General features: G+C 35.4%; 1 protein-coding gene across 1 annotated transcript; it reads right to left on the reverse strand.

Moving 5' to 3' along the window:
- Positions 1,152–15,443, reverse strand: LOC109717506. The gene is made up of 11 exons (XM_020243328.1): positions 15,005–15,443; positions 13,616–13,959; positions 9,514–9,591; positions 9,189–9,291; positions 7,381–7,469; positions 5,654–5,765; positions 4,441–4,494; positions 4,176–4,224; positions 3,226–3,326; positions 3,024–3,136; positions 1,152–1,894 (listed from the first exon to the last, which is right to left on the reverse strand). Exons 1-11 carry the CDS (start codon positions 15,398–15,400, stop codon positions 1,531–1,533), a joined length of 1,803 nt encoding a protein of 600 aa, XP_020098917.1. The 5' UTR covers positions 15,401–15,443; the 3' UTR covers positions 1,152–1,530.

Consider the following 26,516-nt stretch of genomic DNA (forward strand, 5'->3'; position numbering starts at 1 on the left):
AAAAAAAATCAAATTTTAGTACAAACTGGATTCGGTCGTACCCGACCGAGAGTTGTGGCTTAAAATGCAAATGAAGGGCAAAAAATATCACAGCAAAGCACCCTAGTCCTTTAGTCCTTTTTATTGGCCAGTAGACCAACATCCTGCTGACATGGAGGACGACGGAGCAGACAAAGCCATAATTAAAACCTGTGGGCGCAATGTCTGCATCCTTCTTAGGTGGCGGAGGACGAAGCAGACAGAGTCATAGTTAAAATCCGTGGGCACAATATCTGTATGTTTTAAAGAACTATTTAATTGTTGATTGTATATAGTTATAACTGTACTACAATTGTAACTACATATAAATTCAAATTGTCGTTTGGTTTCATGCATTTGAATTTAACTGTTGCAGTTGGAACGGCACGAGTAGGCTCAAATGTAGCAATTGAAATTCCACCCAAATCGGCGACAGTTTTAACTGCAACAATTGAAAAGAGTAACCGATCGTCCCAAATCAAATGGTAAAAGGCTTGGTGATTAGCACCCGAGGTCCCAAGTTCGAATTCTAGTTGATTCACATTTTTAGCTAAATTTATTTCTAAAAAAAATAAACGAAGCGAAAGCAAAAAACAATTGAAAAGAGTAATATTAAATAAAGGTAAACTTACTTCTCTAACAATCTTCCAAATAGAAAATACCTTTTTTCTTTATAGAGAGCGTAATCTCATCATTTTAAAAATACGCTTGTCAACTGTACATAACCAAACAATATTTATAATTATTATAATTTATACTCATATCCAACAAAACAAAATATATGTAATTATAATTACCACATTTACAATTACTTTCATCTCGAACTGTATTATATTAACAATTACATCCAACCAAACGAACCCCAAGTGAATTAACTGTCCCTTTTATATAAGCTCGAGCTTTTAAAATTTATGATTAGCACCGTCGATCCGACATTAACACCAGAGCAGGTCGCAAGTTCAATTCCCACATGCATCCTACTATGTGATTTTGTTTGTACATTTTAAGGAAATTGATTGCTCCCTTTTTATCAACACTACCATTTACAATTATGGTTAGCACCAATGATCCAACACTTAACACTTTACACACATCAAATATCACCTGCAACTACAAAATATAACACGAAGATGGTACAAGATGAAGGACAATTGGATTTAGACCTTAAGAGCTGCTTGTAGGAAGTACAAAAATGAAATGTTACATGCCGCACACATTTCATAGGTAGATTAACCCAAAAGAGTTTGAAAATATACAAGAAATTACGAGATCACTTACGAGGTCACTACATTTTTTCATACAATTTGAAGAGCCGGTATTAAGTTGTATTCCTATAAATACGGCTTGTGTGAGACAACCAGCATCTTGCTTTAATAATTCGTAGACCGCGAGAAACGTAAACCGGCATCTTGCTTCCTTTCTGTATTCTTCTTAAGACTAATGACATGAATCACTTTTTTTGTGTGCGCGCGTTTTTTTTAAGATCAACGACATAAAACCACCACCAAGATTTTATAGGAAGTTCCTCTGCACGGAGCCCGACGAGAAGCGAGAGGTCAATCCCTGCACCATGCTCTCTTGGTCGAAATTGACCCTTTGTCGTCCCGCCACCAGATCCTTCTCGCGATCCCACGGTTTCCAGGGGTGGTTACCCTCCCACTCCTCTTTCTCTGATTCCTGCTGCTGCTTTTGCTGCTTCCGCTTCTGCTTCTGATTCTTCTGCTTGCTGCTGCTCTCCTCTCGGTGCTTCTGCACAAGAGGTACAGATCGTTTGGAAGAGTTATACTTGTCAACCAATGCGGCATCTGAGGAGGTTTTTTTATTTTCGTCATCCGCTTCGGCAAGCGCTTTGGCTTTGTTGTAAGCCTCTATATAGCTGCACCACATATACATTAATTGTAAGTTTTATTCAAGAATTGGAAATGAGTGTTAACTTGGCGTAACAACTGAAACTACAAATGCAACAATAAATTGCAGCCCTACAGCCTGTTTGGCCCATTTTCTAGAGTAGCTTCCAACTCCAAGAAGCAAGGGTCAAGCATTGGTTAAATGAAAATTCTGCAGCTTTTGTTCAAGCAGGAAGCTCATTTCAAGGTTGAGGGCAGAAACTCGAAATGCAGCTTCTGCTTCTGCTGCAGCAGGAAGCTGCATCTGTGGATGTTAATGGAAAAACTGTTACTGCTTCTCCAAACAGTTTCACTCGGACAACAATAGAATGCTCAAGCGACTGTACAGTTTAAATGAGAAGAAGCAATGTAGCATTGCTTCCTCCTTGTAGCGCACTACTCTTTAAATTATACAAAACAACCGTTTTTCTCCAAAAGTTTAAGCCAACAAAAAGGATATTTTTAATATTTATATTCAACACTGCCCCTCACGTCTGGACTTGAGATATTTTGATAAGCCCAAGACGAGGACTCAATTAAATGACAGGAAATTAAATAACACTGGGGGCAAACTTGAACTCGGGACCTCCTGTTTTGATACCATATTAAATTATACGAAACAACCGTTTTTCTCCAAAAGCTCTACCACAGAACAGTGACAATAGTCAGATAAGCCAATAATAGTGCCCAGCCAAGGTGTCAGGTTGAGATAATTGCACGGTCCCAACTGAGGGCTGGTCCAAAATGGCTGGACTAGTAGGGTCAGGTTGGGTTGGGTCAGGAGGGGTCGGGCCGGGCAATCAACTAATAAATTATAAGGCAGGGCCAGGTCACTAAAAGAAACCAAAGACACGAGCCCAGTATGAGAGAATTTTTTAAGGTGTCTATTTGAGAACCAGATCAAAACTGACCAGCGAAAAAACAGGGCGAATCATCCAAGTCAGGGGGTACAGGTCTTTTTAGATCAAGTATAACTACAATCAATCTATAGGATTGTTAACGTTACTGGAAAATTTTAAATTGACATTCTGAATTAGAAGTTAAATCATGATAAATGAGTGGTTAAGCTTAAAACAAGTAGATAAATCATTAAATACGAATGGATTAACACGGCCATACTTCTGTTTTGCTTTCTGTGCTTTGTCGAGAGGATTATCGGTCCACATGCTAGTATCACCTCGTCCTTCTTTACCTGTCCTACTAAATGACGTCGAATGCATGGTCATTCCCGGCTGAGATGAGATTAGGGGAAAATAGTTAAAATGGGTGTTGAGTGAGATTAAAGTAAAATAATAAATTGGAGTGGAAAGAAGGCAAATACTTTTCTTTCAGGGGGTAATGTTGTCATCCACTCATCTCTCGAGGGTTTGGGTGCCTCTTTTCCGACCGCAAGAAGCTCTTCATCACCTTCAATTGATATACCTGTAATGTAATAACAAATGATAAAGCTTATGAGTTAACTCAAAATAGATCAAGAAGATATTAAATATGTCAAATAACAATAAAAGGTATTACATTTTAAGAGAAGAAAAGCTGAAAAACATGGAGGCAGCGCTCAAAGGAAATAGGTAGCACAACGCCACAACCATGAGTAAAGACATGCGGTTATTTTTCATGCTATTTCAGAATATCACTGCTAAACGGGTTGAGGAAATGATTATCATATATATTATAGTAGGACAAGAATGAAATAAAATAAAAGGACAGGAATGAAATAAAAAAGACAAAATACTACGCTTAAGTGAATAACATGAAGTCCTATATCCTTTGTGCGGCAATTCATTGATAGCTATTGCCTAAATTAAGTGAAAATATAAAACACGTAGTGACCTAAATCTCTCATTTTACCAGACAAAGTACTTCGACTACCTCACTCTTTAGGCCTCACCGTATGTATGAAAGGGAAGGAAATTCTACAATAGTTCATTTAAAATCCCCAAACGAAGGGTATTCAATCTACACATCAAAAAGTTCGCTGTTAACTGCTTGCACCACTTGTCAACTTTACTAATCTGACCTAATTTGCATGGCTTCTCGCTGTCCTAATATATCATGGGTGCAGTTAAAAATTTCTCATCCAGGCTAGCAGTCAAGCTGTTAATAAGGAACTAGTCAAGGGTCTAACATTTGATGGTGAAAAAGCTAAATTAATAATATTGAATGAAACCCGATATGATTATATCATAAGAACTATGGATATATGGCACCAATGTACTACAAAAAACAGAATCTTTATGCCATTTCTTTCCGCTGATCATTCCAAATAGTTACCTTGCAGCCGCCTCCATTGTGCAGCTTCCTGGAGAGCTTTCAGTTCCACCTACATCACAGTAATTTAGAAAGAAAAAGAATGATCAACGAAAATGACACATGCAACATCAAAAAAAAAAAAAACATCACAATCTAATACTGAATTTCGATATAGTATTTAGTCATTAAGTCATGACCATCGACTAATGGTAACTAAGACATTTAAGTATCAACAGAGGAACAGGTAGTCTCGATACAACCAAGCATTAATGTCAAGAAACCATACCTTAAACTTTTCCTGCTCTTCTTTTTCTTCAATTTTCTGATCTATAGCTTTTCTCTGCAAACAAGCATGGCCGCATTAAAAGCTCATCAACTTAAAACACCAGAAATAATTAAATACAATAACAGTGTGATAGCCATGACAGAACAGTGAAGTTCTCTGGCATGTTTATGTATTACTCGAAAACCCAGTTAGTCTTACTAAGTAAAAAACAATGCATAAGTGAAGATCAATAAGTTTCATGCCATTGTGAGTGTTACGCTTATTTGGAATGTGAGTTCATATATTTTCCTAAAAGATCAAGATGTTTTATGCAAGGGCATGTGGTACATATATACAATGAACATTCATTTATTTTCCGACACGTATTCTGCTTATGCTAAGTTCTCTCCTGGTAGGCTTGGTTGAATCAAATTAGTATGGGAGGAGGTTGCAGGATTTTGGTAGAGTAAGAGACAAAAATGATGAGGCTAAGACCATGATTTGAACCACTATATCGTTCCTATTGCTCTTGACTAGCGGATTGCGAAGATACGGTCATTCATAAAAAGAAAAATTCTGACAAAGAAACTGAAATGGTTGTCAGGTAAAGGAACATCCGAAATTGACAGAAAACAATAAACATTTAATAGCTTGATGCTTTATAGCATAGTATTTTATAAGATGCGAGGACATGCATGGAGCATGCATGCTACTAGTTGATAAACATAATAAAGCAAATTTTCTAGTCTCATACATTATGTTCATAGTTCTCAGAAGTTGCGAACATTAGGTTATTATACTTTGCTAGCAATCCTACAAGAATGAACCATGTATGTAATTAAAAAAGAGCTAAAAGCAACATGTCCTTTTGTTTTCTTTGCCAAAAGAACAGTATGCAATAGTAAAAGAGCATAAAGCAACATGTCCTTGATTGTTTCTTTGCCAAAAAACCTAAGGGGTATTTGGTTTCCTAAAAAACAGTTTTCTAGCTGGAAATGTATTTTCGGCCCATTTGATCCTAGGAAAAATAGTTTTCCTGGGATTCATGGAGTAGTGTTTTTTGTTTTCTGAATTTTGAATCGACAAAATAAAAAATATGGAAAAGGGTGTTTTCCATGGAAAACCTTTTCCCAGAAAATAGTTTTCCACGCTCTTCCAAGGAACCAAACATAGGGTAAGCTGGAAAAAACACTTTTAAGAAAATTCCAAACCAAAAATTGCTTCCTATTCATACCTTATCAGGATCTTGTAAATCTTTGAAAGCCTTGTTCAATATAACAAATGCTTGGTGTGCCTGTGGATGCGAACATTTATCTGGATGTACCATAAGAGATAATTTCCAATACCTGTACCGACAAATGCATTAGAAAACAAGGAAAATAACAGAATTATCTTCACAACCATTTTCAGTTAATAAACAATTCCAAAGTAGTTACAAGAAAACAAAATCACAGACTACACAAAATAAAGTGATTGATTGCCAAAACACAATATACACACAGAAAATAATGACAGTAACATACAGTGTTCCAGATTATGCAGCATTTCCTGAATTGTTAAGATTTTCAAGGAACTGGCTTTAATTTGGTACACCATAAGATTATCACAATCGGGATGGCATAAGACTATCACAACAACTAGGCTGGCAGCTGGTAACCAAGAAAATTTACTTGGATCCTGTAGAATCCAAATCCAAATCTCAGCCCTGAGATCTCTGCCCAATTCTGGCTTAACCTGCACTACATACCAATATACCATACAATACAACTAACTCCTTTGCCAGCCAATTGGCGATAAAATGTTACCCTTAACAATAAAAATAATACTACCTGATTCTAACTAAAAATGGACTGATGAGGCAAGGCAGCTCAAACCTTTGCCCCTTTGCTATTTATTGGATGGCATTCCTAAACTAAGCAATTCCATTATCCCAAATATTAAGGGTCACAGGACTTGTGTCAAAAAAATATCAGATAATATCTTTTCCATAATCTTCTACAAACCCGCTGTCTGAAGCCTCAAGGCCAAGAAGTCTGCAGCTAAATTCCCTACACAACCGACCTTGGTGTTCTGGTCTAGATTGATTGAAGAAGTTTATTAGGGGTAATATTAGTTGGAAGAATTCCATTTGTTTTCTGTTTTATTTTACCATTTTAACTTAACTCCTGAAGAGATTTATAATAGACCATTTGTGCTGATTTGGCCTAACTCATTATTACTTTTTCCATTAAATAACTATAAATGTTGCTAAATATAAATCAAAATTGCTTTGCACTTTGAAGGTTATTCTACTTGCTGATTTTAAATTAAATTTTAGTTTTGATAATTCTCCCTTCAAATCTCTTGGTTCACGTCGTCCATAACTGGATAGAAACAAATGCATACTCGATACTTTGCATACCATAAATAGAATAAGCACATATTTATAGTTGCCTTATCTGCTTAGTTTAAATAATCATGTAATTTGCTAAAGATGTTTTTTTTAAAGTTAAATTTTAAGATATCAATTAATTCAAATCATTAACCCTGTTGAATTTGAGTAATTTCAGATCTCTCCATATCATGCAAGAGATTGTATGAGAAACCAATACCTTTAACGATAAAAGAAGACATAAGATCTAACAAATATAATGACCCATAACAAGGGAAAAGATACATAGTAAAAGAAAATTTGTATGAGAAACTAATAAGTTTAATGAAAATTATGGCCAAAGATCTAAATGCATGGAAGAGAAGTAATCAACCAAAATGGTAGCAGGCAAGAATTAAGATAGTACTCATAAGAGGTACCGTTACTCAGGCTATGAAATGAATCCACAATAAGATACAGCACAAGCTACACACCAATTAGATATGTGGACAAGTAACAACTAGACACTGCACAGATTAAAACTAAGGATACAACAAAAAGGGAGTATGGCTACACGACAACAAGTAGAAAAAGGATAAAAGATTCATCACCTTTTCTTGATGTTATCAGATGACATCTTCCAATTTATTCCAAGCACATCATATGGTGAATCAGTATCAGCCCCAGCAATTCGAGCTACCTTATAAAAACAAGGGAAGAAATTGATAAGTAAACAAAGGCCCTAACGAGTGATATGTCGTCTCAGATTTGAAAAAGAAAATGGAATCAATTTATCAATTCTTGTAAATTGTCAAATAAAAAGCTTACACATTGCACATAAATGATCAGCATTAATCACTGTTGAAACTTTAAAAATACAACATCTAACACCATGAGAAAATAGTTTATTCGATCAGGATAAATAAGAAAACGCTTGCAAATTGATGCACTTAGCTTCATTTACACACAGCTTGGACTAGTACAGATCCAGTTAGGACTTGACCAGCCTTTACGACTCCATTTATAACTACTATTTTTTAATTCTAACACAATGAATTATAGAGGTAAGAAATTTCATGGCTTTTCTGCCCCCATGCCTACTTAGCTAGACTTTAACCTTAATAACTCCCCAACAGTCGACAACCACCGCTACTATCAACACCACAATGAAGATGAAGGGTCTCTACAGTATAACTACTTTTAATATAAGAAAACAGAAGAGCTACAATGCACTCTGTAAGGAACTCTTCAAAAACTTGACAATAATAACTAGGAACCCTAACTAGATTTGGCGCCACATAGGGGACTTACTTTTTGATTAAATGCGGAGATACATTTGGTTGAAGAAGCTACTTTCAAAATAGCAGAAAGAAAAGGATGAAAGCTGTAGGCTGCATTTGAGGGTATTTTACAAGTCACGAACTACTTATTGGTGGCACACTGACACTTCCAGGTTTAGCCACGTAGGTGTGACTAAGTACCGAGACGTAATGCTCAAGAAATTTTGTCGTCAACAATCTGAGGCATAGGTTTTTTTTTTCCTACAGGTGAAGTGTTCCTTTCACAGGCACAAATGGGTAGATAACTATAAGTCTTCATAGGATGCAACATGTAAACCAGATAGAGCATGAAGTGATAAAATCAGAGAAGTTCCACCATCTGACAACGTAACTTCCTAAGACTGAGGTAGCGCCAGCAAAAAAAGGACGGAAAACAGTATTTGATAATAGACAATCTAATTAAGATTTAAATGCAAATGCAACCAATATTCCCTTGCAAACTTTTATAACAGGTTAAGAATTCAGGAAACTCCTAGCATGGCTTCAGTTGTCGTTGAGAAAAAGATCACAAGAAATCTCTATGGTAAGAAGAATACAGAGCAGAGAGTAGAATTACTTGAGGGGGAAAAAAAGGAATGTACTAATCACACATCGAGTTCCATAAAAAACACAAGTGTGATGGCCCTATGAGTAGAACTACTCTCCAAGAGCACTTCAAAAGAAAATCAACTACGAATTCCAATGTTTTCACCAATTGGCTCAAAGTACATCATTAAAATACCAAAGCAAAAAACACAAAAACAGAAGAGCTTCATGTTAGGAGTAAAAATGGACCAATAAAAGCATGAGAAAAGGCAGACTGTAAAATCGTACAAAATTCAAGAAAAGAGATGCACAAATTATATAAATCAACTGCCTTTTCTGGTCACCGGAACAGGATGAAATATCTCAGGTCAAAATTCTAAAGGGCAGACTATTTAAGCAGTTCCGCTACATTGAGTCAAGATTATTGTGTTTTAAGACAAAAAAAAAAATCAAAGTAATAGCTCATATTCCTAGAAATAAAGGATGCAAAGAAGCATTACAAGGAGTGCAATTTGCTCACATTATAATTATCAGTTTTGAAAAGGAAATAATACCTCCTCAAAGCGCTCAGCTTCATTTGCAGATTCAACCTCAGCAACCATGGCAGGTGGAGGGGGACCTATTAGCAAATCATTGTCAACTTCCAAGTCAGCATCCCTGGAAATCATAAACAATATTACCTCAAAACTGAAAGTATGCACTATCGTGGCTGTATTCATAGTATATGCTACCAGCTTTAAAATAATAAACATACAAGAAACCATTACTGCAAACTAATAATATACAAAAGGCAATGTCGTAAAGATCTACAAAATAATATGATACACGAAAAAGATTTTAATGCTATAAACTAAAACTAAAGCAAATTTGCAGAAGTACCTTAGCAAATTCTCAGCCTCAGTCAACTCAGCTGCTGCAGCCAGTAACTCGCGAGAGGGCATTTCAGGACCAATAACCCTGCAGGAACATACAATATAAGAGAAGTAGAGTACTAACGACAATCTAAATTCAATTCAGAAAGAAGTAGAGGACGTACTACAAGTAGGTTTCTTAGTGGGTTATTAGGGAACTACAGCAATTTAGGCGAAAATGGAAATGGGAAGCACTGGAGTAGATAATCATCAAGTTTTGAAAGACACAATGCCTAGGGGATACAAATTCTTTCTCAAGCAGAGAGATTGAGGATATGAAATCAAGCATGGTCGTCCTAGAATAAACTCTATGGAAGGTTAGACAAATTAATCAGTCAACATGAGTGGTTTCAAGAAGCACGAAAAACTAAAGGTACAGTGATAAGTTTCTTTGAAAGATTGGGGAAGAATTATTACAATGGTGAAAGAACAAAATGTTCTTTAAGAGGTACAGCGATAAGTTAATCAGTCAGCATGAGTGGTTTCAAGAAGCAAAATGTTTTCAAGCATGAGTGATGTTTTCAAGCATGGTCCTCCTAGAATAAACTCTATGGAAGGTTAGACAAATTAATCAGTCAGCATGAGTGGTTTCAAGAAGCACGAAAAACTAAAGGTACAGCGATAAGTTTCTTTGAAAGATTGGGGAAGAATTATTACAATGGTGAAAGAACAAAATGTTCTTTAAGAGGTACAGCGATAAGTTAATCAGTCAGCATGAGTGGTTTCAAGAAGCAAAATGTTTTCAAGCATGAGTGATGTTTTCAAGCATGGTCCTCCTAGAATAAACTCTATGGAAGGTTAGACAAATTAATCAGTCAGCATGAGTGGTTTCAAGAAGCACGAAAAACTAAAGGTACAGCGATAAGTTTCTTTGAAAGATTGGGGAAGAATTATTACAATGGTGAAAGAACAAAATGTTCTTTAAGAGGTACAGCGATAAGTTAATCAGTCAGCATGAGTGGTTTCAAGAAGCAAAATGTTTTCAAGCATGAGTGATGTTTTCAAGCATGGTCCTCCTAGAATAAACTCTATGGAAGGTTAGACAAATTAATCAGTCAACATGAGTGGTTTCAAGAAGCACGAAAAACTAAAGGTACAGCGATAAGTTTCTTTGAAAGATTGGGGAAGAATTATTACAATGGTGAAAGAACAAAATGTTCTTTAAGAGGTACAGCGATAAGTTAATCAGTCAGCATGAGTGGTTTCAAGAAGCAAAATGTTTTCAAGCATGAGTGATGTTTTCAAGCATGGTCCTCCTAGAATAAACTCTATGGAAGGTTAGACAAATTAATCAGTCAGCATGAGTGGTTTCAAGAAGCACGAAAAACTAAAGGTACAGCGATAAGTTTCTTTGAAAGATTGGGGAAGAATTATTACAATGGTGAAAGAACAAAATGTTCTTTAAGAGTGATGTATAACGCCGATATATCTTGGTTGGTTTTAATATGTGTGGATATGTCGAGTCTTTGTTAAGATGAAAACATGTTTTTCCATGTTATCATGAATGCAAGTTACTTGAGACTTCATGAGAAATCCATTTCCCACATGATATGATATTATAGAATGTTTGTATTGATGTATGACATTTCAACGTTAGTTTCAGCATGGAGCACTATTACTCTCCTTTACTAAAGAATCATTTTTTGTGTACGATTAAATTATCTTATGCCGATAATTTGAACATTGAAATACCAGTATTACTTTTATTTGCGCATTTTCGTTAAAAAGAATTACTGCATTTGTTATAATTCATTGGCTGGTGTTAGCTTGTGGGAACTCAAATTATGCATGCAAAATCAATAAAGAGTAGTCTGGGTCAAAATAGATTCATTCTAGCCAACTTAACCATTAGGGCACATTTGGTTCGCGCTATGCAACATTCTTGATTATTTCAACATAACCAAGAATATGATTCCTATGAATCAAATTACTACTAATGTTGTGTTACTGTGGACGGTTCAATGCACTAATTGTATGTTAGATCATTGCAATCAATGTTTTAAAAAAGTGCGAGGCACAAAAAAGTGCAGTCCTCCCAGAGCCTAGGCTTAAGGCGCACCATGAGGCGCGCGCCTCAAAAAGGTGAGGCGCATATTTAATTTTAAAAAATTCTTAACTAGCCTAGTTTAATTGATTGCTACATAAAAAAGATTCCAAAACAACTATACGAAAGTAAAATAACCATGAAAAGCAAATCACATGCATAAATGTTCTCAAAGAGTCCAAAAAGAAAATTAAGAGAAGAATCACACAAAGAACGCAAAAAAGGTATCACACATGTACATCTGATAGAAAGAAAGAGAAGAATTTTTTCCCACCAATTCAAAGAAATATGAAGAAGTAAAAAAGAAAAAGCCTCACCAAAACATCATATCCTATCAAAAGAACTTAAAAAAAAAAAGGTTCAAGATAGAATTATTTAGAGAATTGGAGTATAGAGACCACACCAAAACTATTGTTGCTTGCTATTGCCGCTGCCGCCTACTGTTGCTGCTTTGTTGCCAACTTGCCATTAGAGAGAGATGGGAGGTAGGGAGAACGAGAGAGAGAGAGAGAGAACGACAAAGAAAAAGAAGAAAAGGGTTCTCATTAGGATTTTCTAAATTCCTTTACGAATTAGAATATACTGATGAGTCCGAGACCCAAGAACCCAAACGCTAGGCCTTTTTAACTTACATATCACGAGGCGCGCGCCTCAACTGCACCTCATGCCTGGCCTGAGGTGTGTGCCTCAAAATCTAGGCGGGCACCTCAAAGAGGGCGTTGCACCTCAAATTCTCGAAGGCGCTAAGGCCCTCGCCTCGCGCCAAGGCGCCTTCTCAAACACTGAAGGCAATGTTAGAATATTGCAATGTTTAGATTATTGCACATGCAAGATTACTGTGTTTGGCCCCCGCGGCCAAGTCCTGGCCGACTCCGAAGGGGGATAGTCCGATAGAGAAAAAGGGGTAGATAAAGGGAGAGGAGATGGGGATAGAGAAGAAATAGGAAAATAAAGGGAGAGAGATGGAGAGAGAGTACTATAAATCCCTAGAGAATGGAGAGGTGGAGAGTAGGATCGGGAGATAGAGAGATACACAAATTCAAACTAAGATGAAGATAAAGAGCCAAGAAGAGGTTTTTTGGGTTGGGGGGAGGGGTAATTTTGAAATTTTTTAGAAGTTGCAGGATAACCCGCAACCAATAATACCTACCAACCTCCCCCGTAATATTTTTGGGTTAATCCTGTATTGTTACTTTATTAGGAATCCTATATTACGTACGAGATTACATGCGGGATGAACCAAATACAATTATCTAAAAAGATTCTTGCAAGATTTTCCATAATATTGGCAAGATAGCATGAACCAAACACGCCTCTAAGATAATCTGAGTGCATTCGTAGTTTAATTGCGTGACAAGCGACGCCATGGATTGATAGCACGGCCCTTATCAGCTAAGTCATATGTATACTTGAAAAAGCTTCACAATTATTTTCAAAGGTCAAAACCATCAGCTAACAAGAAGATATTACATTTTAAGTAATTTGGCTTAATCCTATGATATATATGAAAGGAGAAAGTCATAGATTTTCTCAATTTTTTGAAATTTTTTTCTCAATATCATATAATATTATGTTAAAGTATTAAGATACAGTCATGTATACATTACTTCCGTTCCCTGCATCGACATAATATTTGTGAAATGCACTCTTACATATAGGACCCTGTAAATAAGTTAATTATGGAAATTACACTAATATGAATTACTTGATTTTTAACCTCAAAGATTTCTAGTATAAAAAAATGTCTATAATTAATTGTCCGTAAACTGTCCAAATTGGTGTTCAACTGTATTCCACCCATTGCATAGTGTGGGCTACACTAGTTTTGTGATAACAAAACAAGGAAGAAAGCAATGTCACTGGTGGAGATGAGAAAAATCAGTATGTATAAAGGAGAAAGCACAAGAATTTTAGCTAGGCACATTAAGGTAAATATATGTGCAACGAAACTATTCATAAGTTACCCACATAATCACATTTTTGAGTTTCTAAAAAGGAAACATGAGAAAAGAACAGATGATCTTACCTTCTTTTAGTAGGACGTGGAGATTCTTCTTTCTCACTAGGTCCTCTCAAATCTACAGTGGCATGGTCATTTCTATTTTCCGTGAATTCTGCATTAGATGGCAGAGATTGTTCTTCATGTAGAAGCCCAGAGTTTGAAAGTTGATTGCCTGAAGGTTCAAGATGTGGAGATGGTGATCCAGTAAGATCAAGGGTAGGAAGACCCATCTGGCGCGGCAAGTAAATCCCACTTTCATTTTGTTTTAGCTTCATTGACCGGAAAAGTTTCTTTAAGAGTGCAACCAATGACTTGTCAGAAATTCCAGTTATATCAACACCTTGGCCATTTTCAATCATTTGAAGAAGCTGCAAGAGTAAGTATATCATTTGTCAAAATGCGACTGATAGTAAGGCTTCGTTTGGGATTGCAGGGAGATTGCGTTACGTGCGGTGAGAAAGTACGTTGGAAAAATACTATGTTTGTTTCAATACGTAATATTGCGTTCCGCATATCGCGATGAGTCGGTTACGATATATTTTCTGCGGTTCCACCGGAGAACGCAGAAGCATATTCCTATATGCTTTTTCCTCAACTCCATTTTATCTAATAGCGTTAGATATACCTCGATACCAAACTAAGCCTAAGTAGCAAAGGCAATAGTTTCTGCAATAAACAACATTTTACCAATCCAACAAGTTAGAACAACTACACATACCTCTATAGCGATCAGCAAAATTTGTCGTATCATATAATATAATGGCAACTTTTTCTTCAATAATTCAATTAATGGCAACTTTTCCTTCAATAATTCAATATCTTTCTTTTAATAATTTTGTTACATATTCCAGAATAATTCCTTTTCTTCTGACCACCATCAATTTTCCTATAATTTCCCATTTTCGCCTTCATCAAAACATTCTTAACCCCATACAGTCTAATTTTTCTAATCCAACCTACATCGAATCATTCTAAACCAGAATTTTCTCCCAGAATATATATCAAATTACATGCTTGGAAATCAATATATCTCTTTATAGATTCTAGTTAGTATACTATTATGGGTACGATCGTGTTTGAACTCATAAATCGTTTTAGATGAAATAGCTTACAAACTGACGATCCATACCAGTAGACAAACTTTAGAGTATTTAAACATTCCGAAAACCGAATTTCGTGATCTTTTGACATCATATTACTTACGATCAAAAGGCCTTAAAAGTTATAATTCAACCTATATCGAATCATTCTAAGCAGAATTTTCTCCCAGAATATATATCCAATTACATGCTTGGAAATCAATGACCTAAGTAACAAAGATCAAATTTTGCTAACAATATACCAAACTAACACTTCAATAACTGCTAATTATTTGGCCAATTCATCAACAGCTCATCAAAATCTGCTCCATACCTGTTGAAGCTCCCCGGCCACGCTCGGGAACTTGCGGAGGATGGACCGAACGATCTCCTGCGGCTCCGATACATCACAATCCGAAGAAGAAGAAGAAGAAGAAGAAGAAGAAGAAGAAGCCCTAGACGACCTCTTGCTTCGCCGCCGCCGCCGCCGCCGACGCCGATCGTCGTCGTCGTCGCGAGAGCTCCTCTTCTTCTCGGATCTGCGGGTACCGCTGCTCCTCTTCTCGTGACGATGCTTGCGGCTGCTGCTTCGGGCGCTCGACCTCTCGCGCTTCCGACTACGATGGCGAGCGCTAGGGTTTTCGATCTCGGAGGAAGAGGAAGAGGAGGGGGAAGAGGAGTGGGATCGCCTGGTGCTGCGGCGGTGCTTGGGTTCGAAATCCCTCGCCATTTTTTTGTTTCTTGTTGTTTAGAGAGAGAGAGAGAGAGAGAGAGAGGAGGGGGTATTGGCGTTTCGAGGGGAATGGGTCGGCGTAGTCACGTGGAACGCACGTGAGTCAGATTGGATAATTTCTAGGCTAAATTACTGAAAAACCCTCGGTCAAAATCTGTAGTTTTTATTTTCTTTCTCTGTAATTTAAAAAACTACCCTTTATTTTTCTACACACCGTTTGGTTCGAAAATAAAAAAGGTGTTAGCGGGTTAACCCCTTTTATCCCCAAACGGAAACAAATGGGAGTGAGGTTTGGTCACAAATTGGGAAAATTCGCGCCTACTCTGACTTTCGCGAGACATGCAAGAAACGATAATAAATCTCGCCGTTAATTAAGTTAATTAGAATTTGAAATTTTGAATAGAAAAATTGGGAAGAAAAAATAGATGTGAATCAAACAAAGGCGGGGGATAGCCTTATTTATGACAAATTTCAAAAAGGTAGGGAATAACCCTATGATAAAGAACTCAAGTTCAAGTAAAGAAGTAAAAGTTTTAGCTCAACATATATGTATGTCTATTTTAAAAGCACGAAGAGTAATTGATCAGATTCGCGGGCGTTCCTATGAGGAAACACTTATGATACTGGAACTCATGCCTTATCGAGCATCTTATCCCATTCTAAAATTGGTTTATTCCGCAGCAGCAAATGCTAATCATAATATGGGTTTGAACGAAGCTGATTTATTCATTAGTAAAGCCGAAGCCAATAGGAGTACTATTGTGAAAAAGTTAAGACCCCGGGCTCGAGGACGTAGTTATCTGATAAAAAGACCGACATGTCATATAACAATTGTATTAAAAGATAAATCGAAATCATTTTTAGATCAATCTAAGATTTAGATTCATATAAAAAAAAAAAAATATATATATATAATAGAAAAATATGGGACAAAAAATGAATCCACTTGGTTTCAGACTTGGTACAACTCAAAGTCATCATTCCTTTTGGTTCACACAACCAAAAAATTATTCCGCGGGTCTACAGGAAGATGAAAAAATACGGAATTGTATCAAGAACTATGTACAAAAAAATAGGAAAATATCCTCAGGTTTCGAAGGAATTGCACGTATAACAATTCAAAAAAAAATCGATTTGATCCAAGTCATAATCTATATTGGATTCCCAAATTTATTAATAGAGGGGCAAACACGAGGANATTATTATATTTAAATTTTAAATTTGGTATTTTATATGTGAAATTTTATATTTGTTAGATTTGATTTAAAATTTATAACTTTAAATTTTTAAATTTGAGATTTAAAAATATAGATTTTAATTTTGAATTTTTTAATTTTAAAAGTTATCTTATAAATTTGAAATTTTAAATATAAAATAAAAAATTTAAATTCAAATATAATAATTGGGGCAATATCATTATTTTCTATTTATAACTACCCAATATCCTTCTTATTCCACTTATTCCTACCAAACACTATTTTGTTTATACCTGGACTAAACCCAATTCTCAACCAAACACAAAATTACTCTACCCCACCTTAACCCTGAACTTAACCCTATCCGCAGTCTCTTCTCCTCCATCCTTCATGCCTCCCTCAACCCCAATTTCAACTCAACTCCGCTGGCTCCACCTGCTATACGGGTTATTCTCTCATAGAAAAGAACACAAAAAAAAATAGAGAAAAATATTTATAAATTCGTGAGTAATTTGTGAGCTCTCTTGTGAGAAAGAGAAGCCACATCCTCTATTAACTTATTGTTATAGAGGGTCTTGAATGATGGATTAAAAATCGTAATCGTTCGTAGTTTAATCTACCACAGGTTTGGAGCTTTAAAAGACCTGCATGGACGATCCGAGGACACGTAAATCAATATCTACAATCTAGGCTCATTGCATTTTAGTGTGAGTCGTTTCCGCAAAAGATACGACTGAATACTTCTGTTGCATTCTACAATAACTTTAAAAGAGAAGCATCCAATAAAAATACGATATTAATAAATTTTAATAGTGCCTACCCGCTGCGAAGCGCGGGTCCTTAACTAGTATATACTAATGACACTATGCTCCAACTCTCTACATATATATGCTAGTGAAGGAGTTTGTGTTTAGAAGCAGTTAGACATAAAAACAAACATAAAATTTTATATTCAAACATAAAATCATAATATTTTTTCTAATATAGATATAACAAGCATAACAAATACCATCCCCATCTCCTCAAAACCCTAAAAAGAGCTCCTTTTTTTCTCCCAAAAAATACCCCACGCCTAATCAACAAATCCCTAGCTTGCTTATACCCTGCGGCCCATCCCAAACCTACAAATCCACGCATAATTTAAACAATTAAATTGGGAAGTTAGGGAAAAGATCTAAGGCGAGGGCTTTTACAACCTGGTAAGCGCGGAAACTGGAAAATGTGTGAAATTTTCGAAAAAAAAATTGAATTTTACTATGTTTGAGAGAGAAAAAACCCCACCTGAGCATCCCAAATTGAGTGGATTGAAACATCCGCTTCTATGAGAGGGGGGCGAAGAAGAAGACGACGAGGATGACGAACGAGAAGGAGCTCAAAGAGGCTAACAATGACGGCAGAGATTGAAGGGAGAGAGAGTGAGAGAAAGAGAGATCTCAATGAGTTGTATGCGTTTGAGCCTATCTACAAGACACACCTAGAAAATTTTATAATTATTAACTAGTGAAATTTATTTAGACTACTCATTTTACCTATCAAATAAGTAGTCTAAAAATGAACGACTGAAAATAAAAATCTCATAAAAAATGATGATAAAAGACTTGAATTTAAGATTAGAGGTATTGATCTTACTCTAAATAGTGAAAAGAATTTTTTATAAAAATTTCATCAGATTTAGAGTGTTTTACACTGTTAAATTCACAAACGCATCACATTCATCATTAAAATTGTCAATTTTGAGACCTTTTAATCACTAGCCAAATAATACCGAAAAATTATGAAATTTAGTTTCAAATACTGTTAATAATATAGATTAAGTCTAATGGAGCCGATCGTCAATTTGGAACCCGCATCATTGAAAACAACTTGGTATTACGGAGGCCTCCGTGCTACCGATAGTATACCAGCCTAGCTCGTTAGTAGCGGAAGACAAATGATGAAAACGTATAATAACTTTGAGAACTCTTCGAAAATGTTGACTAATAGTTTTCTCCGCCACGATGAAAACGTTTTTTAATTGTTCGATTACTTGCAATTTTCAATAATATATATAAAAATATAGCCACTTGCTCTTTAACTGTTTTCTGTATCACATAGTAGATTTTTCTCTCTGAAGAGTTACACAAGTGATTGGAAAACATCAATTTATACGAGTAGATGCATGAAGCTAAGATAATAGTTTGGATTCTCTAAAACATCTCTTTCATTAGTTGTTGATACACTAGTAAATTCATGGCGCTATGATGTTCTATTTGGGATTACAAACAGTATGAACTACATATAGTAGAAAAGTGCATTAGGCAAGTATCTCAATTTTTTCCGTAAGGATAAGCATGCTGTGTCGATTCTATTGCTTTTGATAAAGGTATGATTTTTGCAATCTTACTGAAAACGAAGAATTAATCTCTACATGTTTTCATTCCAACTCATTTTCTTTTAATAACATTATATATCTCTCAATACCAAATTGTCCTTAGAGAGCATGCATGAACTCATTAAAATTTGAATTTTAATAGAGTTAGCAAATATTATAATTATAAAAATGGCATTTTAAAAAATTTATTTGCAAAATTAAGCTTACGCCATGAATGACTCACTTCTTTTTAAATGCAGCAAATTATTCACTACTTTTTTTAAAGAATTAATATTATTTTTAGTATTTAATATTATACATCTTTTAGAGTTTTGATGTAAAAAATATATAAGTTAGGAAAAAGCGGTGAATGATTTATCGTTTTTAGAAAGTGGTGAATTATTCGTTGTGTATGTATAATTTTATAAATAAAAATTTAGATGTCTATTCTTACAATTAAAAAGTTCCGTAGGCTTATAACCCAAAAACCCTTCAAAATTATCTATTGATTTCCATAGAATCTTGAGTTCCATACTTCTTATTGACATCTGGAAAGTCTATTATCTTTCTTTTTACTTAAAAACAATCCAATGAATGCTGCGAATCAAATACTCCCTTGGCGAAATGGAAGGGTGAGATAGAATTTTAGAGTCGTTATTAATTTATTAACCATATGCTAAGGCTTTCTACATCTTTCTACATTATGGTGTGCATAATTTGATAATGGAGAAGATTGAAAAGCTTCCAAACTCCACTGAACACAATGATCAAGGACACGTAGCTTGGGAAGGTGATATATACTCTCAAGTAATTGGGGAGGAGAGACATGGACAGGTGCGTGGATTAGGACTTGGTCCGACGCCAACTAGCTTATGGTCTCCCGGTTCCGTATATCAATCATCTTCAAAGGATTTTGAGAAAATAAAAGAACTGGAGAGAGAAATTAAACTGATGGAGCAATAGCGTGTGAAGGAGATGAAAACTATGAAAGAAAATCAAGATCGTTTAGAGGCTGAAGTTGCAATGATGAGGTCGATCATAAGTAGACGATTTCCCGAAGATTCGGTATCTTGTTGTTCTCGATCCCAAGGAAAGGTAAAAGAGTTTTACTATTTGAAATTTTTTTGTTCCTTCTTCTTTTTAATATTTTTATATATACTTTTAGGTCATTTTTGAACTAGTAAATTACTTATTTGGTATAGTGTGGTTGGTAATATTTGAAGCAAATTACTTTAAATCATTAATATTTTCTTGTTATCATAACTAATTTTTTATTCTCATAATGTTCATGAAATAGGTTTCTGATGCTTCTAGTTCTTATCACGATATGGATGTACAAATTACTCGTTAAGGTAATTATCTTGGAGACTGTCGCTCCTCTTTCACTTCTGTCTTACCGTTATCTTTTAGTTTGCATAAGAAAAGATGAAACTATTGCACAACTAGATGGATTGTTATCGTCTCTTAGTTGTGGTTTCTGTTATCGTCTCTTAGCTGCGGTTCCGGTTTGAAATGTTTAACATGAACGAGTACAACTTTTCATTTAACTAAAGCTTTAGAATGATTTCTTGTAATAAAGACATATCAATCTCATATTATCTAAATAGATGAGGGTAGGTTTTTTGGGAGTTTTTGTTCTAGGCTAGTTATACAAGCTTCTTTTTTAATATTTTGTCTATCTGATGTGCAAACTGAAAGTAATTTGAGCTTTGAGCTTTCGCTCTAGTAATAGAACAAGAAATGTTAAAGAGGGAACTTTGCGGTTTCGAATTATTGGAGCTTCTGGTACTAAAGTGAAGTTTGACCCAGTTTAGAGCGAATAGGGGGGTTCTTTATGGCTTTTATTTTTCATTTTTTGTCTCATTTGTGGCCTAACTTAGAGAACGCCGTACAATAATAATCGCCGCTAAATTGTAATTTTGTTGATAGACACACCATTCCTCAGCCACTCCTCTGCCGCTAATTTAAAAAATTTAAGCATGACAATTTAAGCATTACGGAGACTGGATGACAGAAATATTACCCGGACAGTAATATGGACAGGCTTTGTAATTATACGGACATGTTTGCTGCTCTGAATAATTGTTTTATATTTGTACATTACTTTGAGAAGTTCATTTCGTGACTGGCTTTCCTGAAACTTTTGCAACACAGGCGTTTTCTTTGTTGATTTGAAGTCTTGAAAGTTTTTATGGCCTCGTAGACAGCAAAAAGCTATATATTTTCTCCAAATGAAAATATTGTTTATATTCACTAGAACTTAGTTTCAACTTGCAACTTATCTCCTGATGAAATGATTTGTTTGCATGTGACAATATTGAAGATGCTAAATTAGAAATTATGGTCTTTGTATTATCAGATGATGTCACTACAACAAAAACGGTCTATAGCGACACTTTTAAATGTAGGTATATGTCAAAAAAATGCTGCTAGCTAAAATTACCGACACTTTTAAAAAGTGTTACTATATGTGGGGTCGCTAGGTATATAGTGACAGTTAAATAGTGTCGCTATAACCTAAAAAAGTGCTGCTAATTTACCAACAACTTATTTAAGCATTTAGCAACCGCCGAAACTCTATCTCGTTGGCTGCGGTGGCGGAGAAGAACGACAGGAATGGCTCTTCGTCTAGAATTTTAGTGGATTGAGTAAAGAGAGAAGAAAATATGGTAATTGATTTTTCTTTTTTTTTTTCTTTTCCGTTTGTAATCGGGTCAAATGGACTGGGTGTGGTGGGTTAAGTAGAGTAATCTTTTATTTTTGGTTGGATTGGGCTTTATATTTAGACAGTAGTAGATGTTTTTTTAAGTTTTAGTATAAATTGAACACTTACTCAAAAGTGTCCCAAACATGTGTCCCTATAACCTAATTCTGTTGTAGTGTGTTTATGAAGCAAAGGGGTTCAGCAATTTTGTTGTCAGTTTCTGTTTAGTTTTCTTAATATAAACTGAACACACCTGTAGGCCATGGCTGATTTGCTAGGCTTAGTTCAAGAGCCCCTGTAGGAAGTTGAGCACTTTTGAACCACCTTGTTCTCTCGACATTGAATTTTTTGTGCTCTTGGGTAATTCTATATACAGGGATTTCATATTTGATCGACAGTTTATTTGTAGAGAACGACCAGGCCACATTCAAAAGGATTTGGGTTCCAATACTTCAGAAAAGCGATGCTGGAGGATCTAGATTGACTATCCATACCATTGGAGATGATCCAGAGTGTATGAAATTATTAGAAACCAAATTTAATTGGTTTGGATGTTCTTACTAATGCATTAGTGGAGACAAAATGAACGGTGCAAATTAAATAGCCTTCTTAAGCTTTGTTTAGGTGTTCCCAATCGAAAATGTTAAGTGATTATTTTTGGTCTTGGCATCTGAAAATAAACTCCATTGTGCTCTTTAACAATTAAAGGAGCAAGCATGCTCTATTAATCGTCAAGTGTCAATTGGGAGACCACTTGATGCATAGGTGAAACTCAGTGACAAATTATTAGTTTTACTCACTAATACTCAAAATTGCAAGCAATGAGATTGATAGTCAATTTAAATCCTCTAGGATCGATTCTAGCGGCAATTACAATTTAAGCATCTAGCGGCAATTATAATTTAAGCATTCCTAAGGAGACTAGATGATGTTTCTGTCATCTAGTCTCCATAATGCTTCTTCACACATTTTAAGCATTCACATTCTAGAGGAATGGTGTGTCTATCAGCATTTCTTTTGATTTGTTGCTCCTCTTACTGTTAGAAATCTAGACTTGTTTGGATCAACTGGCACCACGGGTATTCTGGAAATGGTATTATCAATTTACCACTAAACGTTTATTTTTGCCTGGCATTTTCGGATTCAACATATTGGAAGATTTTACTATCATCAAAAGCCTGGCTTTTTGCGAGATATACCTTCATTGATATATCCAGGTTGTATTTTAAAGTTTCCAGCTATCTGAGGAAGGGTTTGATCAACACTTGTTATAAGCTTTGAGATATGTCGGTAAACACACAGTAGTCCTGTTGCTCTTGTAGGATTTTCGTTCTGTCTTTCTTTGTTTTTGTAAAGCTGTTGGAAGAGATTTGAGCACGGAACTTATTGCTGCTCTAGTCTAAATTTGCTGCTTACAGTGAATTTGTAAAGCTGTTGGAATAGATTGATATGTTGAACCACTAAATTTATTACTTGAGAAATGTGCTCCGTAGTGAAGAGGAAAGTGGTTTCTTGCTAGTCTTCGTGGTTAGTTAGCTTTGTCTAACTGAGCTTTGAAAAATTACATGGCTTAAGTCCTGGTCCTTAAGATTTTTGGTGTTGGTATTATAGGATGGAGTTCAAAAGCATGGATTTAGTTATGGTCTGAATCTTTCTACTTACATTGCCCTGTTTGAGAGAGTATTTTACTCTAGCCAAATGACATTTGATATTCTGAAGATTGGTTTAGAAATATTACGAATGCTTATATGCTACCTTTCTCCATGGATCTCGTGCTTATGTTGTTAATTTATCAGATGAGGAATCAACTTATTTGCCATGCTGATTTTCAAAAGACTCAAGGCAGAGTTGATTTATTAGATGCTCTATATTTTTTTTATATTAATGCTCAATCCAAGTGGTCTTGCAAATATGTTGTGAAATAATTGAAATCTGCCAACCAATTTGTCTTGATATAATATGGATTTATTGTGGGCAGATAAAATAGTGTGCGGCCTATGATTGGAATAATCAACTTTTAGCTATGAGGAAGTATTGAGTCCTGTGGGTTTCAAAGCTCTCTCTAGCTTAACTTTTAAAATCGTTTCCCCTTTATCCCATTATAAAAATTGGTTAGCGATTAGTGTTAACCTGAAAGGATGTCATTTTGAGTTCTAGGCTAAGATGATGATCTTTTCTCTGGATTTTGTTATTGTTTGGCGACATTTTATCAACTATCAAAATTAGCTCTTGCGTGATTAAACTCATTATCTTCGCCAATGTAGTATGAAATTTCTTTCTTTTCCCCACTAAGATCAGTTCTGATCAAGGGCTATTAGACTTGTTTCTTTTCCCCTATGTTCTTTACCTTAAGAATTTAATGTTAGCATTTACATATTGTGGACAGCAGATTACTGATCAGCAAGAAGGACCGCCTTACAATACAACTGTCGCCGAGCAAGTATATTTCTGCCCTTAATGGAGTGTTTGGTAGATATGCAACAAGGTTCAATATTAATACTTTGACACGCCAACTTCAACTAGCTAATTGGAGTCAAAGGTATCTAATGGCATAGCAATTCCTTGTTCTTGTCTTATGTGTAGCTATGAGGAAGTATTGAGTCCTGTGGGTTTCAAGTATCTCTTTATTGAAGATAATGAGTTCTATGATGTAATTGTTTGTCTAGTCTTACCAATTGCTTTATATCTCATCTAAAAAGTTTAATTAGCAAATTATACTTCAGAAATATATCAACTATTGGTAGAATTTTCTATCACTAGAATTGTAGAAATATGAACTGTCTTGCTAGCTTGCATAGCCCACAGCTACAAGCTTTTGTGCGGGGGTTTACCTCAAAGCTTCAATCCCTTGATCTTGTCAAATATTACTAAAATACGTCGAGTGATGTGAAAGTCAGAATGTTCACATTGAAAGAGCTGCTCTATTCTGTTCTGCCTTTCAGCACCGTCCACAAAATTGACTTTGTAATCAGTTATTACTATCCCCCATAGCGGAACAATCTTTATTCCTCAACCAAGCACAAATAGGATTAACCATCAATCAGAACTTGGTCTTTTACATTATTAATTATTGTGCGGATATGCTTTATGGTATTTATATATTATTAACTATTGTCTTCTTATTTGTTGATGAACAGTACAACCTAACTTCTATATTTTTCAGAAATTTGATATGATGATTTTATTTGGTAATTTCAGATACTAATTTTATGACTTCTTTTTGGTTGATCCAGATCAGCTGGAGCTGCGGAAATTGAAGTGGGGAGCAAGACATGCGGTGTTTGTTATTTTTTTGCTACATTTTGGACAAGTATTTTTTGTTAGAACTTATGTTTGAAATTTAATTTGAATTCTGAGATTGTACTTTGAGAGTTGAGACTATTTGTTATACAAATTATTAATGCTTTTTGGTTACTAATATTTTTTAATATTTCAATTCATTGTAGTATTTAGTTGTTAATCAAGTATTTTAATATTAATTTAATTGCCGCTATAAGCTTTATTAATCAATCATTTAGTATGATATTTTTTGCTGCAATTATAATTAATATAGCGGTATTTATAATAGTTGTTATTGTATATTATTTAGCATTTATAATAGTTGTTATTGCATACACTATTAGCGGCATTTATAATAGTCGTTATTGTATAATATTTAGCGGCATTTATTTGGATTTTTTACCAACCGTCGGAATAAATGCCGCTAAAACTTTTACGACCCTGCCATAGCGGCAATTGTTAAAATTGCCACAAAATATTTTAGCGGCAATTGTAATTGCCGTAATTTAAAAATAATCGCCGCTAAAAAGTAATTTTGTTGTAGTGATCCGCGCATCGCGAGTATCTACACTAGTAATATATATATATATATATATATATATATATATATATTGTTTGAGCAATGGGGATGTAAATGTTACATATTCTTATCCAAGGCCCAATGATGGGTTTTTGTCTCATCAATTTTTTTAAATATTAAAATTCAAGAATTTCTGAATTCTAAAATTTATATATTTTTTAGAAATACAAAAAGCTTCTAATACTTTTGATGGACTTTTACAAATAACCCTCTAAAATTTTGATGGACTTTCGTGGATTTCAAAACCTTCATTTAAATATTATGAGCAATGTGCCATTGATATAGAGCGTCCAATAAAGATGCCTTATCATAAAAGATTCGACGAACTCAAGTCCTGTCAATGATATGTAGACCGGTGTTGGTCCGTCTAACATCGAATTCAGTCAAATCCACAACATACTGATTTATCCAATTGTTATCTGCTTAAAAGTGAGAGAGAAAACCAACATCAGTAGGAGCGCGAGGTCGGCACTCATTGACGACGAAGTCAGTGGGAGAGAGAGAGAGAAAAAGTAATGTGGGCTCTATAATGAGGCAACGGGGTTGGCAGGGGTGGCGGTGGGGGCGACAGCGACCGGTAAGCCGCAGGGGCGACGATTGCAGGGGTGGCTGTGACCGGCGAGTGCTCCAGGAGAGGGAGAGGCAAAAAGAGAGAGAGATTAAAGAGAGAGGAAGAGTAGTCGGGACTGGGTTGTCGGGTATACCTAGTGAAAACAGTAAACAGTTCACCGCTTTCTCAAGGCACATTCTCCCTTTTTTTCTCAGGACTTATAACAGGACAATATATATTTTGTCTTTTGGGAGTTCATGCATTGCAAGCCTAGTCAAAAGATATTATTAGAATCCATCATGACCTACGGACCATTAAGTTTTAAATTTTGAAATAATAATACTTACTAATTGCAAGGTCGCTCGCCCGCACCTTTGGAATCACACCGCCAGTAGCATAACAAATTTTATAATTTGTAGAGTGACAATAAATAGAATAAAAACATAGCATTCAA

Source organism: Ananas comosus, linkage group 11 (genome assembly GCF_001540865.1).
Source record: "Ananas comosus cultivar F153 linkage group 11, ASM154086v1, whole genome shotgun sequence".
NCBI lineage: Eukaryota > Viridiplantae > Streptophyta > Magnoliopsida > Poales > Bromeliaceae > Ananas > Ananas comosus.